At 38.5% G+C, this 17,732-nt stretch overlaps 1 protein-coding gene across 9 annotated transcripts in view; it reads right to left on the bottom strand.

Moving 5' to 3' along the window:
• Positions 1 to 17,732, bottom strand: part of PUM2 (pumilio RNA binding family member 2) — a 64,883-nt gene that overhangs the window by 5,725 nt on the left and 41,426 nt on the right. For 5 of the 9 annotated variants that reach the window (XM_085218090.1, XM_085218086.1, XM_085218088.1 and 2 more), the window contains exons 13-19: positions 14,458 to 14,694; positions 7,891 to 8,158; positions 7,201 to 7,330; positions 5,194 to 5,328; positions 4,811 to 4,948; positions 3,120 to 3,245; positions 2,004 to 2,125 (exon numbers count right to left, since the gene is read on the bottom strand). In XM_085218090.1, coding sequence (XP_085074216.1) covers positions 2,004 to 2,125; positions 3,120 to 3,245; positions 4,811 to 4,948; positions 5,194 to 5,328; positions 7,201 to 7,330; positions 7,891 to 8,158; positions 14,458 to 14,694 — 1,156 coding nt within the window. The remainder of the gene's footprint in view (positions 1 to 2,003; positions 2,126 to 3,119; positions 3,246 to 4,810; positions 4,949 to 5,193; positions 5,329 to 7,200; positions 7,331 to 7,890; positions 8,159 to 14,457; positions 14,695 to 17,732) is intronic. The other 4 variants (XM_085218092.1, XM_085218091.1, XM_085218094.1 and 1 more) reach the window with 3 other exon arrangements.

The raw sequence follows: 17,732 nt of genomic DNA on the forward strand, positions 1-17,732 counted from the left end.
TTCATACTGAACCAAAATGAGGCTGAAGGTGACAGTTTCCTGGATCACAACATTACTGGTGATGAGATGTGGTTTGACAACAGCAGTCTGTGGAGTGACACGTGAATTCTCCACTGAAGAAAAACTTCAAGATGTGCCCCTCAGTGAGTAGTGATGGGTACTGTCTTTTGGGACAGGAAAGGGATGATCCTTCTGCATATCGTGGAACCCGGACAGACCATCAACTCTGACCACTACATCACAACATTGACTAAGCTGAATGCTTGAGCTCCAGACCGAAGCCAGAAAAGACGACAACCTTTCTACGGCCACATGATAACACCAGGTCCCATGCCAGTCTGGAGATCATGGAGCACACTGCCAATCTTCGGTGGACTGCCCTACCTCACCATACAGTCTGGATTTGGCTCCTTTTCACTTCCATATGCTTGGGCCAATGAAAGACAACACTGCTTGGGCAACATTTTCCTAGGAATAATGCCATCATAGCAGCTGTGAAACAGTGGGTCACCACCACTCGTGCAGATTTTTATGAGCACAACATGCAGGCTCCTGTTCATCACTGGTGAAAATGCATAGCTAATGGTGGTGGATATGTTCAGGAATGCACCTTGTAGCTGAGAATATTCTCTATCAAACAGTGTTATTATGCTCTTTGTATTGGTTGCAGCTTACATGGAAATAAATAGGAGGCATTACTTTCAGAGTAACCTATGCAGCTACACTGGACTTTAAGTTGTATTTGTACTCCAGTATATCTGCTTTTATCTACGGATCCTTCTAGGATGTAACAGAGAAAGGTAGATATGAAGCATTCTATTTTTTTTAATAAAGAATGTCTTCAGGATCATGCCTAGATCAGAGAAGCATTCAAATATTTACTTATGTAGATGAAGTCCATGACTTCCAGATATCTCAGAAGCTGAAAATACCATCAATGACTGTAAGTCAGCAACAAAGTGATTCTTGTCCTAGGTTTGTACTTTAGAAATTAAGCAAGTTCACAGAGAATCACAGAATCACAGAATGGCCAGGGTTGGAAGGGACCTCAAGGATCATGAATCTCCATCCCCCTGCCACATGCAGGGCCACCAACCTCCCCATCTAATACCAGACCAGGCTGCCCAGAGCCCCATCCAGCCTGGCCTTGAACACCTCTAGGGATGGGGCATCCACAGCCTGTGTGGGCAGCCTGTTCCAGCCCCTCACCACTCTCTGTAAAGAACTTAAGAACAACGAAGAACATGAATAGTTCAATGTAAGAAAAAAGAAAAAAAAAAAAAAATCCAGATAAAACTGCTACTCTGCATACAAATGATTTTTAAAACAAATGCTCCCTCCCACCCCCAATAACACTGCATTTCTACTTAATGTTGATGACAAAGTTCATCTCACTGTGTCATCCAGGATCCAGTGTATTTTCCTTAGCAAAAGGCACATACACTGATGTTCTTATAAAAAACATTTAAGGATTATTCTTAGGCTCGAATTTTAGAGCAGTTTGTAGTCTTTGAGTCTTCCTAGCACATTAAATTCTTGTCAGGCTTAAGCAGCACTTTTACAGCTAGCCTTTTTATGCTTAGAAATTGTTTGACTGGAGTGATAAGACAGCAAGGAATTCCCAGCTCATCAGCAGCAGATTTTCACGCAGTTTCCAGGACAGCTTTTTCACAGCTGGCTCTGGTCATTCTCATATGCCTCTCCTTGGAGTCTGGGAGTCTCTTTCCTGCACTTACAGAAAGTGAACGAAAGACACTCCAAAAACCCATGAAATCTCATTTATTGTACTTCAGAACAGTATTTCCCCTTTCCCTTCCCCAGATCTGGTATTTTGCAGAGGATAAAGCACCACATATGTCCACCTCTATAGAAACACAAAATATCAGAAAACACATTACACATGGGGTAAAATATCATATCCTTGTTGAAATACAATCAAAAAAATCCAACACTACAACTTTAAAAGATTAGTGAATCTTTAATATAAGAAAGCTGTGCAATACCTGGCAAATTTGTGCTGACTCAGAGCTAGAACTTTTCCTCTTATTTCTGAAACTATTTTACTCTTGTCTTCAGGACGACCATGCTCCAGTACGTGTTGAATAACGTAATTTCCATATTGATCCTGAAAATAAGATGACTTCAATTTTCTTTTGTGTTCATACCAAGTCATGCACATAGATTTTTGTTTATTTGTGTAAACTTTCAGCTAAGCTAATTGCACGGATATGTGGAAAAATGCAATAATATCATAATCATGGAAACAACAGGATGCAAAATATACTGCATCTAGAATTACTCTATGGATTACTAAATGAACATGGAAAACAGAAATAATCTGTAGAAATGGCTTTTTGCTAGAGTATCTTATATCCTCCTAAAGAAACAAGACTTCAAAATTAATACCATCATTCTCTATCAGCTCTCATATCTCCCTGAACTTTGGTTCCCCAAGACAATTACAGTGTAACAGAGATTTCATATGCAAAATACTACTGAGAAGTAAACTAGGCTGTGAATACAAAGCAAAAGGCAGTTGTTGCCTTTTCTCATGTAGGAATTCCTAATGAACAACATAAGTCCCTTCCAGTATTTGAAACTGATTCAATTTCAAATCCATTTATTTTGTTTGCTCAAAACCAAGTGAGGAACTTATGTTGTATGAGCTCTTTGGCCTGGCCTTCTTTTAGAAAAGATGCCCTATGTGTGTTCGAATATGCAGACTATGTATTTTTTACAACATATTTCTGTTTAGACGTTATCAGAAGTTATCTAAAGGATAGCAGAATGAAATCAAGATAAACTACAAATAGGTGAACTTTGCAGTTAAAAAAAAAAACAACCACAAACACAACAAACTAAATCTGTGCATTTACAACGTATACTTGAAGCTACAGCCAAAAGTGTAAGAAAAAGGCTTTTTATATCTTCTTTGCCTCCCAACTTCCAAATTCATTTTCATTAAAACTATGGAAGGAAAAAAAGACAAAAATCATTATCTACAACACTAAAAAGAGGCAAATTCATTTAAGCTATTTCATATACTATGACACAAGAATTAATTATGATAATCCAAATAAGCTCTACAAGGCAGTAGAGAAAGGAATACACACACTAACCTGCACTAGTTGTTCTGTGTGCTGATGTAGTTCTTCTAAGATTGGCAAAGTCTGCTCAGCAGTGCAGTGTTCCAGAATGCGCTGAATTACTCGACAGCCATATGGATGAGTTGAAAGCACGAATACCTTAAAATAGAATTGCCAACTGAAGTCAAACCCAGCTGAAGTTTACAGATGCACTAACAATACCATGTTTAAAATGGAACTGAATTTGCCAACTACTTTTATTAAAAATAGAAAAGCTTTCACTGCTAATATCACGATTCTACCTCCTTTTTTTTGTGTCAAGTGCAAATCAGACAACTACTAAAGAACGCAAGTTTTCAATACAACATTCCTAGACATTCCTGGCCTATTTAGGTGCAAAGAAAATCTTGAAACTCGGACCCTTAATTAAGCACTGTTCGCCTCTCAAGTGTTCTTTTTAACTTTGTTCTTCATTTTAAAGTTGAAGATTTTTCTTCCTACAGAAAGAAGTGCGATCACTGCAGCTGATTTTCATGATTTTCATATTTCCTGCTATGTATATAACATTCACAACTTAAGCATTATAAACATATAGTCATAGTCCTACTTACTGCTTTTTCCTTCTCTCAAAGTCAGGTTTGTGTTTCCAGGATTAATTCAGAATATTTAAGGTTCTTTATTGGTCAGAACTGAACAAGAAGAACCTTGTCTGTTTAGACAAAGATTCAGATAACATGGGTGAGTGATAAAGGTATGTCCTGTTATGTGATATGACTAAAGTGCAGTATTTTTCATTTGTCACTTGAGATTAACTACTTTATATGCGTGTGTGTGTATATATATGTGTATTTTAATATATTTGGTCATTGGGACTCTATTTATATTTTAGAAACTGCATCTCATCTACTCCATATATATTTTTTGATACAGAAAGACCTAACCCTACACACCTTAGTATGCCCCTACCACCATGCACGACAGATGTTTCTGGTAGTTTGGTGGGAGAGAATTTTATCGTAGACTTTGTTAAGAAACACATATGGCCAGCCATTAAGGTAGAATTTACTAACAGCCACATCAGTGCAATTTTTACAGTTCCTTGAGACTACAGAAGTACACGTTTGTCACAGAGTATTAAAATCTTTAGCTGCAACATGCTCTTTAGCCTGTGGCACAATACCAATCTTTTATGAATATAATTTTGTTGGAAACAAATACCTTCTTCCTCCCCTTCACTTAACACTATCCAAATACACAGGGAGAAGATTAATATTTTTTCAAAAGGATTTTCCTTAATGGTAGATATTGATTGGCAAACTTTAGAAGACAGAGTTACAAGGTAAGTAAAAGAAGAAAAAAATTGCAATTTTAATGAAAAGTGCATGCTAGAGATCAGATACACCAAAAATAGACACTAGAAGTTAGAAAGGAAATTTAAAGTGGCACATCACAAAACCCAAACAGCCTGGCCATAAGCCAAATACTTCTACTGGCCTTTACAGAACATCCAAAGCAGTTTTCTAGAGCTTCACATCCAGCATCTTTTTAAAGCATCTTAACTATCTGTTAACAGCTTTTCCATTTTACCATCTCTTCTTTTACTCCAGCTTAATATCAGCTGACTGTAAGTGAGCCAAACGCTATCTTCTGTATGCGAACAGCACCAAAAGCAAATTGCAAATCAAAGCAACCCTACAGAAAAGGAAATGAACTGTTAACACTACCTGTCCTTTGAACGCATCGATGATGAACTGGAGCGACTGGGGCTGAACACACTCAATACACTTTTGCACAACGTGATTCCCATTTTGATCTTTCACACATTTCAGAACATGACCATCCAGCTCTTTCACCATTTCGTTCTGGAAAAGAAGATTAGCTTTGTCTTCACGGTGATTTTTTTTTTCTCAAAGGAGTATCTCTTCACTGTAATTGTTACTTTTCCTATTTACCAGTGATCTACTTGTGTATCTCAACACTTCAGTTTAACTATTTTTGGTCTCTAGATCTTTTTTATAATGAAGGAAATGATCAACAATTTAAGCAAGCAAAAAGGAAGGTGAAATTAAACAGAAACAAAATTAAAGAAAATATTGTTCTAACTTACAATTACCTGCTGGTCAGGTGAGATAGACTCAAGTGCTTTCTGAATAACACGACAACCATACATCTGGAGGGCTAATGGCAGAACATGACCACGTATGCGTGTTGCTAGGGCTAACTTCTGATCCAGGCTTCCAAACTAGAAGAAAACAAATACGCTGTTAAAAAAAAGAAGGCATGAAGCATGCTGGAATTCACATGACAGAGTAAGAATGTTCACGATGTGTTAAACATTTATCATGCCTCGGATGGTTTTTCCCTTTATTTTTGATGGGTATATTTACCAGAAGTTTTTTCATTATTATTGTTTTCCCTTAAATTCAATATTTTTGTAGTATTCTACATTCTAGTACAAAGTGTGCTTTCAAATGCATGACTTTAAAGGCAGCAGAAAAAATTAGTTTGTACAAACTAACATTTAGAATGAAATACCCCACTTATTGAGACAAATGTTACCAGCCAAATTAATTACATCAGATTACTGTAACGTAGTAATTCGAATCACGTCTTCTCCAGGATTTCAAATTTGTACTGGTCAGTTTACGTTACAGTAAGCCGTAACGGAGAAAGAGAAAAGAACAGAAAAAAGAAGCAGTTGTCCCTACAGCAGCTACACGCTAACTTCAGGTGCCTTCAGGGATCATTCCTAACATGAGAATTTTGGAAAACTAAGAAATAACATGGGGTTTGCTTTGGGTTTTACACACTGGCTGTATTAGAGTATAATTCAACCAACATTTTTCAGCAATACCTGGCTCTAGCCATCTTATTCCCTCCACAGTGCCTCTACAACCTTCTGAGCTGCTCCATGTTTAACAGAGAAGCCACCAATCCGGCTTCAGAATAATGTAAACTTGTTGGAAATGTTGTTTCCAGCCTTGCCAGTTCCCACATCCCTCTGGCCAAGTCACACAAACTGCTGTGCTGCCACAGGGCAAGAGGCCACACAGCAGCCATGGGCTGGGCTCCATCTCTAACTTTCATGCAGCACTGATGAGATTTGTTAAACCCCACACTTGCAGTCACCTGAAGCCCTGAAAAAAGCTCAAACAACATCTACTTCCTACTTCAACGATCATAACCTGACATCAGGGAGAAGAAAAACCAGTAACTGGTAACACACGAGTAATATCAAGGGCCTGCATACTGGATGTCAGCCACACTTTTGAGAAGTTATTCTGATTTAGTAAAAGAACATCAAGACAAAAGAATAAGCACACTGTTTTGTAGATTAGTCATTACAAATTAATTCCTGTCTACAGCAAGCACCTTATTTCTTATTGAACTTTCTTTTTTATTAGATATCTCCCAGCTTCACCAAGTATTTGATATGGTCCTTGATGTAATGTACACTATGCTGCGTACCATTTCTACACGTATTTCTTGTTCTATTGCCTTTTCTTTTCTCCAAAGGCTGAATTTTGCAGCCCTTTGATAGCTTTTTTCTCCCCCATAGTTTTCAATTAAAAAAAAAAAAAAAAAAGAATGAACAACCAAACCTGTTTTAAATTCTAATTGAACTAATATCAGATGTATTTTGTGATGTCTTCCACAGAATCTTTCTCAATCTGAGTTCCTTCATATACAGCACTGGACAAAGTTCAACACATCTTTTTCTTTGGGTACAAGAGCACTTTCCAGACCCGCTCTATGCCAAGATGCAAGTATCCTTTAATACCAGTACAAATATCCTTCAAATCTTTGTGTTCCCCACCATCTGCTTAAAGCCTCTATAAATTAAGCTGAAAGACTTGCAAAGTCCAAGTGTGCAGCCTACACTGTTTGTTAACACATGCATCACCAGGGCAAAGAATAAAACATGCCTATAATTTTCAGGTCTGTTATGAATAAAGCAGGGGGAACAGAACAGAAAACACATGTGACTCTCGGGTTCTATATTGAGAGTCCAGTAGAAATCTGCTGTAAGGTTAAGAAAAATTTTTTTAAATTTAATCAGACTTTACAGTTTTTCATTCATGTTTTTGTTCATATACTCAAGTGTTATTCTTACCTCAAAGAACTTCTGTATTACATAGTTTCCAAACACATCAGTCATCAATTGATATGCTGCTTGCAAGATCTCGTTAAACACCATCTGGCGCTCAGCTGGAGTGGCTCGCTCCAGCTTTTGCTGTATAAATCTAAGTGCAAAAAAATGTACATTATGCTTTACATGAACAACAGGAAAACCTCTCAGAACACTGCTTCAATGAGACACCTCAATGCACTGAAGCAAGTATAAAACATTATAAAATTTATTAAAACGAAAGTAGTGCCTCTGCATATGAAAGAATGCACTTTAGTATAATGATCCTTAAAAAGTTTCATTTGCTATGTATTAAAAGATGAAAAGAATAACTAAGTACCTGACGATGTATTACTGAAAAAATGTTTTTTACATTCCAGACGCCAGATATTTTGTTTGCTTAATCAACACCTTTTTGATACTTATATGCTAGAGTTTACAAGTTGAGTTATAAGACTACTTCTAACCTCAATACTTCTATGAGCAGCTACATTTACACTACCTTTATAATGAAATTCCCTAGAAAAGAAAAAGGTCAGCATAAGAGCATGCATTCCAATTAATGGTACACTTCGTATTAAGATGCCTTCCAGCTCACTCAAACATTTCATGTTAATATGACAATAGCAAAGTAGTAAAACATTCTTAATTGATTAACTTTACTATGGTAATTACCTAGAACCATGCTGATCTTGAGAAAATTCAACAATATGTCCAATAAGGTCTCTTAGTTGAAGATTTGGGAAACGATTATTTCGGAAATCTTCCAGCAATCGACTCCGTCCAGAAGGCATAATGTCAGACCTACTGTAACGAAGGCGTGAAGGAGGGAAGAGCTGACTGGTGGAGCTAAAAAGACTGGAGGTACTTGCTGCACTGCGATACTTTGCTTCTGCTCCAGGTGCTGCAGAAATATAGCGACCACTACCATTTGTGAGTCCTCCTACAAGGAAGCGCTTTTGTCAGTAAAAGCCATAAGGAAAATAAACAACAGCAAAACATCAAATGTACTAGAACTACAGATACCCTGGAGCCAAAGGAAACAACAGTGCTGTCTTGTTATTTATATTTACCTCATTTTGAATTGAGGAATTGGATAGCTTTATCTTCCAAGAAATAAAGCCATTCTCCTCCTCATTCTCATGTGAGGGCCACCAGGAAAAGACATCTCATTAGAAAAGACATCTCATTAGAAAAGACATCTCATTAGAACATAATGAAGCAGGTCATGTGACCACCCACTCAGGCCTACAGCCACATTAGAACTGGGTGGGCCTTAGCTTAGTGGGCAGATTTCCACTTCACGAGCAACAGTGATTCATACTCTTGTTAGTAGCAGTAGCCAATTGTGTCAAAACAGACCATGAAATCTGAACTACCCTTCAGTCCCTACTGAGGTACCTTTCTGTCAGTTTATAGAGTGAAAGGGCATTTCTGGGAAGGCACATGTGATGGCTCTTGCCATGCTGTACCTGTTCTGCAGGAAATTTGATGACTTCAACATCCCAGGCTTTCAATCTGGTACCCCTCTGTAAGCACTAAATACATCAGATTTCAAAGCAGGTAAATAAGAATGCTCTACTTAATTCTAAAATAACCAAAGATACATTAAACTCAAGTTCCTTTTAAAACATCAACTCCTTGCCTTGTTGCGAAAACATGCACCCCTCACCACGCCTTTACTCTCCTTACTAAGAAGAGAACTGCTTTGCTTATGTCCCATTCCTTCACTTGCTGTCCCACCATCAGCTGCCACCTCACAGCCCCGTGAATTTCTTTTCACATTCTGCTCTCCCATCAGTAAATTAGCTAGAATGCTACTCTCCCTTCTAAAGCAAGCAACAATCTTCATAATAACCACAAAACAACTCATCTTTTGCAACTACACTACGATTTTTCAAAGAAATACTGCTACTATAACACATGTAGAGTATAATACCTCAACTCTACTACTGCAAAAAAGCCACCAAATTAGAATTATAGAGTATGAATTGGAAAAAAAAACGTTTCACAACAAATTATCTAGAAAGAGCAGTATCCGAAAATCCTTTCAAACTCAACAGAAGTATCTGAACTTGAATTTCAAACAAATTGCAGTATGTGCTGTTTGAATGGTGCTCTAATACAAAATGGATTTAAAAAAACCCTATCAGCTGACAGTGCCCTAGCCAAAGCCTTCTGTTGGTTCTAAGTATGCATAAGGCCAGGCTACAGCAGAGTTACAGTGCACTGCTAACAGATTAATGATTAAAGTATCTTTTCTGAAAGGTCAGATCAGAATACCAGAATGCAGTATGTTAGTGTGCTACAGGTAATACCAAGCATCACTTTATTGCCTTGTATGGGATTATGCCCCAGAATGTAATATTGCTTAAGTTTTCATAATTCAGTGGTAAGAATCAATAAATAACCAGTAAATGATTCATGTCCCACACTAGTTGTTTCTTTTTTTTAATAAAACAATTAAAGCCTCTTATTTCCTTATAGCCAGAAAAACCAGTTGTAACTATCATATTTAGTTTCTGATAATCACTATATCCAGAAGAGATGACAATGACATCCTAACAGACAAAAAAGAAAAAGAAACCCAACATTCTGCAGGTGAAGCAGGATGCAGACTGATGCTCTACAGTGGTTTTTCTAGGAAGGGCCTTCTAAACAACAAGGCAATTATGCTGCTGATTTAGACTATAACGTATGTAAGAAATCTATCTTCTCTGTACATGCTGTGCAGTACCAGTACTTAATGCCAGGAGAGGGCAGCAAAGTCCATTTCACAGGAAGTCATAATAGGATGTTGTGATTTACCTGTCGCTCCACTCATCAATGCACTACTCTGTGCCAGATATAGTAGGGCAATTTCAACTGTAAGATCACAAACTGCACAGGTTCTAATTAGCATAAGCAATCAAACTGCACATGTGAATCAGGAACTGTTTGACCATTTTATACATATATTAAAATCAAAACAGAAGTTATCAAACTCACTACTCTTTAACAAATGCTGTGTGTGCAGTAAAACTGCATGCAGGCAGTACGTCCCACATTCAAGACTATCAAGTCTTTTCTTGGTTTAATTTGGGTAACTGGCCCTTTTTAAGGGTTAAGAGGACTATGCTGCAATTAAGAGACTCCTGTCTACCTTGAGACACTATCTGAAATGATCATAAGGCAGATCATAATACGGGATGGATAAAAACATTCACCATTCCTAGACGTGTATCGCACTCCAAAGACAAACAAGCTTAACCTTGTAGAACCCTGGATGCTATTGTAAAAACTGTCATCTAATAGCTAATTAGTTTTTCTCGTGTCATCTTTTATTACTGCAGCAGTGTTAAAGCTCAGTGACAACTTCGCTGCTTTGAAAAATAGTAAAACCCACAAATCACAACCCCACTGTCCCAGGTACTTTTTACATGCAAATACACTCTCGTATACAACAGACTGGTTTTTCTTTAATGTTAATCCTTGTTACAATGTCAGTCCAAAACCAGCAAAGCCATAGTGTGGACACTGAGGACAACCGGCCTGCTCCTTCCGGAAACATTTACTGGGAAGGACTTAGGAATGAGAAACTGAAATCTGAGTTCCCATTACCCAACCCCTCCTGGTTAACCTACCACATTCTTGTGCTCTTCAAGAACTCCTAATGCTGTTTTACATGCTCTAATTCCATGCCAGAAAGGTAACACAGGTTAATTCTTACCAACTACTTGGAAAAAAAAAAAAGTCATACCCTACTGGATAAAACACCCGAGCTTCCCTGCAAATGCTGACATTTTAATGGACTGCTATCAGGAATCAGCATATCCACATGATCACAAACCAGTGGGGAACAAAGCATGTAGTTTGTTCTTCACATAATCATTCAGCTATCACTTCTGATCTTGTAATAGGAAGACCTTGATGCAATGAATATTAAGTTGTTCTACAGTTTAATTGAACCTAAATCCCAGTGGCTGGTCCATTGGGAAGAAGAGGCACATAGGCATAGAAGACACATAAGCTGTCTAAAAAAGAGCCGTACTAAGGCTTTAAGGAGACAAATCACGTCAAATTACTAACTCCTCAGCTTAGGTAACAAATATAATATAAAAGACAACATTAAAAATATGAAAAACTGTATCTATGCAGGCTTCTTTTACAGCATTAGTCTGTTAGTACTTATTACCAAAACATTTTTCAACCATTTCTAACCAAGATGTACAACAGATTTATTGCACAGAAACTGCAGTTTAAATCCAGTCAGCGTTATTTGCTAGTAAAATATACTGAAGTATATAAATATTTTCAACTGGACTTCTACAAAACATTTTTATAGCCATAAAATGAATCAGCTTCATCTCATCCCCAGCTAAAACAAGTGAACATTTCCTTCTCATACTGGAAATAAATAGAACCACATGCACACATGTGTACATACAGTCACATAGGTACTTTATGAAGCAACGCCCGTGCTTGCTGTGCCTGGTTTGCCCTGGTCCTACAGAGTAGGTACAGAGCAGAGGCAACGAGAGGCTCCCATTCCGCTATGCCAAGGGCCTCAGCTCTCTCTCAGAGCGACCAGCTCTCAAAAACACTGACCTGAACACCAGCACAAACTGAAAATAACTATCTCCCAAAGTCCTGATTTTAAGAATCCTGCTCTTAAGATGAGGCAACGTACCATCCAACAAAGCAAGCACTATCAATCTAAGGGAATTTTTAGACCACTTCCATTCATATCTTTGCCCCTGGGAGTGAAAGGGTAGTTCAAATTCATGACCTTGCTGCTCCGACCGATTACAGTAAGGCAGCAGTTACAAACAAGTGATACATCCCTTCAGATAAAGGGAAACTGACACTAGACCAAGGTAATTAGTGCATTTCTAATTTAGGATGTTGGATAAGAGTTGATGAGAAGAGATAAAAACAGCAAAATATCACAAGTTTCTTGTAAAAGGGAAGCCTTTTTATTAAGCTACAAATTGCAGCAGTGTCTGACAAAGGGGTTATAAAACCATGCACCCTTCCCCAGTATTGTGCTCTAGTGTTTTGGTGGCTGAAACAGGAGCAACTGAGTTTGATGCCCATCTTAAAACAGGAGTTAAACTTAGCTGAACCTGTTCATATAAGCAGGCAGGACAAGTTTTGAAGGTGGAGGGAGAGCTGCGTTTGACAGGCATTATCAGGATACCAATGGAAACTGCATGCAGACGTGAACTTACAACGTTGTTCTACTCTGAAAAGTGACTGCGTGATAATCGCACCCTTCTCAAAACACGCTCCCTGTTTGATTGCAGGTTTTGCTTCTTATTGGGTGAAATAGCTTTGCCTTTTTTTTTTTTTTTTTCCCATGTGAGAACAAATCAAGAAATCTTCCCCGAGTGGCTGATGAACACAGCAGAATGAGCTGAGCAGGACAGGCAGCAGCAGAAGTGCTGGCCTTTTTGCAGTGGTTTCCCTTGGGTGCAACTGCACAACTAAGTAACACAAAGGGGAGAGTCCAGAAAATGCTTAAAAAAATAAATAAATCACTCCATTTTCGGTGAATGTAAAAATCCAAGAGAGCCTCAATTTCAACATTTCAGATGGATTCAGTAAGGCAGCAAAAAGTGCACCCGTTAATAAAGTCCACTTCGTGTGGAAAAGGCAGCAAGCACGGCAGCCAAAAATGCTGCGTCAATTTTCAGAGTACAACTGTACATTGTGGCCTTTACACACCGATCTTGTAGATGATTTCATCAAACTGTTATACTTAGCTCACACTGCCAAACAGTCTGAAATGGATTCGAATCAGTATTTATCAACAATTTCTGCTGACAGAGGCAATCTTCTGTACCGATTGCAGCTCACTTAGCATTTACCAGATGTACAGCAACACAACATTAAACATTTTGAATTTTAGATAATGCCTTCCAAATTTTGTTCTGAGTATAGTTTTCAGTAATATGAAAACTATTGTGAGAGTACTTTGAAAAGAAAGAAAGAGAAAGATTTCCATGATAACCCCATTGTCAGATGTTCAGAACTTTCTCAAAAGCCTCCATTTGGGCTGAAACTTTCCATGCTTGGTCTCAGCCCAAAGGTGCACTTTGTAGACCTGGAAAAGGAAAAAAGGTAAGTAAAAAAAAATAAAACGTGCTGAAACATCCCCTTGCCCAGTTTTACTTCGGGTATTCAGCACATAACCATGAAGGGAATACTGAACTGCAAAGGTAATATATTTAAATTACTTTCAACATCGTTACAGAAATCACACATTTCTCACTTGAGGTGTATTTTTGGAGGTGGGCACTTTAATTATTTTTCCTGTTTTATTTGCAGTAAACTGAAGTACAGGGGTTCAGTTGCCTGCTACACGAACACAAGTGCACGCTGGAGTGCACTTTAAGGGAGCAACAGGCAACTCAGCTCATCATTACATCCACTACAATTTTAGCTCCCAATTAAATGACCACATCTGCAGTGAAAAAAGGTAAAGTTTCATTAAGTTACCTCAGGGTAGAGGCATTCTCTTCTAAAAATACAGTAGGCTGTGGTGGAGTTACTTTAGATTTTAGTTTTCTTATTTATTTTTAAGAGGTTGAGCTCCCACGTCATCTGACCGGCTGACAAATTTCTATGATTACTGTCACCATACCTTGAAAATATCTCTGATAACCAAAGAGCCACCTCTGACAAAGCCTTTGCTATTTCTCTCATAAAAGCATTTTCTTTTCTTCCACCAGCTGGTGGGAAGCATTCATCTTCCTGGCACAGCGCGTGGGCCATAAAGCTCACCCATTCCAAATTAACACATAGCACATTGAGAACTTTTCCACACTGCCATGGTAAGGGGCAGCAGTGAAAGTCACTTCACCATTCAACAAAAAAAAACTCATCTTAAAATGTTCTCGAAGCGGTAATACACTGAAGTACAAATAAAAATACTGCACCTTTGCCCATCATATTGCAGGAAGCAACAATACAAAAAGGAGCTGCAAGTCTTACTGGGCTCTAGCAGGCTTATGGAAGGGAACAAAAATCAGCTGTTGGCCCAACAGTGCACAAAAGCTGAGTGCCCTCCACTGTGAAACCAATGACCATTTGACTGCACTCTTCAACCCTCAGGAATGGGCCCTCTTCGATACAAAACTGTTTTAACAGCAAAGGTAACGTGACATCTCTTATGCAACACATATTTTACACATAGAAATACATACACACATACAAACAAAACGTGTTTTGTTTTTTCGTTTTTGTTTTTGTTTTTTTTACCTAAATGCAAACTGGATGAGGATCCATGTGATGAAAGTGATGGCGGTGGCGTAAGTGAATGTCCTGGAGTTTGGCTTGGCAGAGGCATGCCTATTGGACTTGGAGAGGAGGAAAATCCCAGACTATTGTAAAATGGCTGCCCTATGGGTGCTAGGCTGCTACTAGATCTTTTGTACAAGTCAGAGCTAGTAGATAGAGAATCTCTCCTTGTGGCACTACTACTTGCAGAACTGCCAACTGAAGAAGAAATAAAAAGACCCTAATTACACAGTGTCAACTGAATAAAACCTAATCCCCAACTACAGCTGGGCAATAACAGATGCGATCACAATAATTACAGCAATCATTATGACAAAGACAATTACTGTGATAACCACACATGCTTTTAAGAAAATCTAAGTGGGTATAAACACACCACATTTCATTCTAGACTTCTCACGGTAATGTTGTAGTACTCCATTTTAATACCTTGGGCTTCAGGCTTTATGGGATTACAGAGCAATTGCATACAGTGAGCGGTTCTAAAGATATTTCCACTAAACTCTTCAAGCATTTTTTTCCATCAGAAATTAACAGATAGCAATACTTGAGTGCAGGCAAAAGGTTAAAAGCAACTTCTTTACTTATTAGGGTTCAGAAAATAATTTATGTTGCTGTTCGGTTGTTTCTGAACCTCCTCGTTTGTGATTCCCTCACCTGTAGGAAAAAATGGCTACTAAAAATTCCCTGAGAGAATAATGATTCTTAAAAGGAGGGATTTATAAGGATATTATAAAGACAGAGCAGGCTAAGAAGAAGAGAAGCAGAGCAGAGATAGGAAAACTAAAGTGAGAAACTCAAAACATAACTCTACTGCTAACACTACTTCTGGAAAACAAATGAGACTAGAAGCTGTGGCTAACAGAGCATTAATGAAGGACTGGTTATCCTGCACAGCACCATTCAGCAAGGCGATGAACAGTCTAGGACAAATTAGGAGAACAACAGAAAGTTTTTAGAAATGTTAAAGTCAATCTGTTGCATATTTGTGTAATAGTTAACTACAGTGCCTATTTTAAACACTGGAACATTATTACACCAATGAACCAAGATTATGGCTATCTGGGTAACATAAGCTGAATCAGAAGGACTGTTTCGTGCTTCAACTTAAGGAAAACGCCAAACTTTATACTTCCATAGTCTTTACCCAAATCAGGGTACCATCATACTAAGCCAACAGCACGGTCCAACATAAAGGCCTCCTGATACTTGGATGCACTGTGATTTCTTGTAACATCAGCAACTTTGCTAATGTTTTTCTTGGCAGCTTCAGCTTGGATCAAATTATTCAAAGAAGTTCTGCCCAAACAACACGGCCATTTTAGGAAACTGAGAAAGATGCTTCACCTTTATGAAAATAATCCAGTCTCCTATTATTTGAGAAATCAATGCTTTCATGTACTCAGATAACATGCTAGCAATAGGAGACCTTTACTTGCATGCTTTCTTTCAACTAGAAATCTTACTGAAATCACATTTCACTGAAAACCAGTAGAGATCTGATACAGATTCACAGCTAAAAACTCTCCTGCCCATTCATGGCATGTCTGAGATGGTCAATAATGGTTTTCCTGCAATTGTGCTTCTAGGCTTGTGTATCATGCCAAAAATGGACTCCAACTGTTGTCCAAGATTTCACCTTGTTCTTGGAATACTCATCAGGCAGTGTGGAAAGCAAGTTAGCTACTTCAAATGCAGAGGAGACAAGAAACCAAACACAAGAAATAGACCAGGAAAAAAAAAGAAACCAGGAGAGAAAGGTCAGACAAAGGAGCCAACAGGGAGACTGCAAGAAAACTGGCAAGCAATTTCAAAAGTAGTAGAATCAAGGATGAAAAAGAAAGCAGATCTGATGAAAAGTTAGGCTACAGAAGGTGTATGTGACTGTGGGTCAAAGAGACTGGAACAGTAAGCTGGTAATGGGAACATCACACAGTACAGGCAGAAACACACACATACTGAGGGCAGGAGGGGAGATAAATATTGCCTGAAAACTAGTAAGGCAGACATACTGGAGGAGAAGCAAGGAAGAAAGGATACTGGACTAACTAGGCAAGGAGACTAAGACATCAGAAGAGCAAATTAAGGCAACAGCTGAAAGAAATCTTAAGATTTGCGACTAGCCCTCCAGGTTCTGTCTCAGTTGATGAACCATGTGAGCGTTAATCCAGTACTACAGCATGGATTGTTGTTTTTCCAACTGGCTATGGGGAAAAAAGCTAGACTTTAGTGTTTCTTATTCAGCTAAAATACTGCAGCTTAACAAGTTACCATAATCAGCTGAACTGCATCTTGACACACACACAAAGCTCAAAGAAACAAGATAAAATGAATTAACTCCACGCCCTCCTTACCACTAAGCTAATGCAGTCCCATCTGCTACGAACCAAAGGTAGACAGACATCTGGGAAGCTGCCCTTGTTGATCCGATTCTCAGCTGCCTGTTAAGCTGCAGTACCTTATGTACCTGAATCTTTAAATTGGAGCATGAATAACTTATAAAAAACAGAGGATGGCAACACACGTACAGCCATTTACATACGCTTGCCTCTTCCATTTTCTACTTTGTTCATCAGTCAGCCAGCTTGAACATGCTCCCCTTTACCTTTTTTTTTCCCCTCGCAAGGCTATTTGTTTTTTTCCCCGTTCAGCAATTGCAAACACGTAAGGGGCAGAAGGACAAGATCCGTTCTGCCACCTGTCAGTCTACATGGGCATCCTCTACCTGACATTCAACTCCTACAGCAACACTTAGCGGAGTTACAGGTAAGCCAAGGCTTTGGCAAATCAAAACAGAAGTTTGTTCTTCATTTGCCTCAACATGCATTAAGATTTTTACTCAATCTGTGCAATTGGATTCATACATACATTACAGCTCAGAAGCCTTTGTTGTTGTTATCAGAAAAACATGTTTAAGTGGCTGTTAATGCAAATACAATTTATACTTAGCAGGAGGGCACTTTCAATATACTTTTACTGCATTAATACTTCTAAAAATAGTTAGGGTTTAGATAGCACCTTTCATCAGCACTTCTCAACTGCAAAAGCATGAGATTCCTGCTTCTCTGTGGAAATTACCACGTGGAAATCACCTAAAACACTGCTGCAAGATCCCGGTATGTGCCGTCTATGCTGAAGGCTTTGGACAAAGCTCTGGAACTGAACTTTGCCACCGGATAATGGCATAATCTCTTGTGCCAGCAATAAATAACTCTTATCTTTCTTCTTAGATAGAT

The sequence above is a fragment of the Meleagris gallopavo genome, chromosome 2, assembly GCF_905368555.1.
Source record: "Meleagris gallopavo chromosome 2, MGAL_WU_HG_1.1, whole genome shotgun sequence".
Classification (NCBI taxonomy): domain Eukaryota; kingdom Metazoa; phylum Chordata; class Aves; order Galliformes; family Phasianidae; genus Meleagris; species Meleagris gallopavo.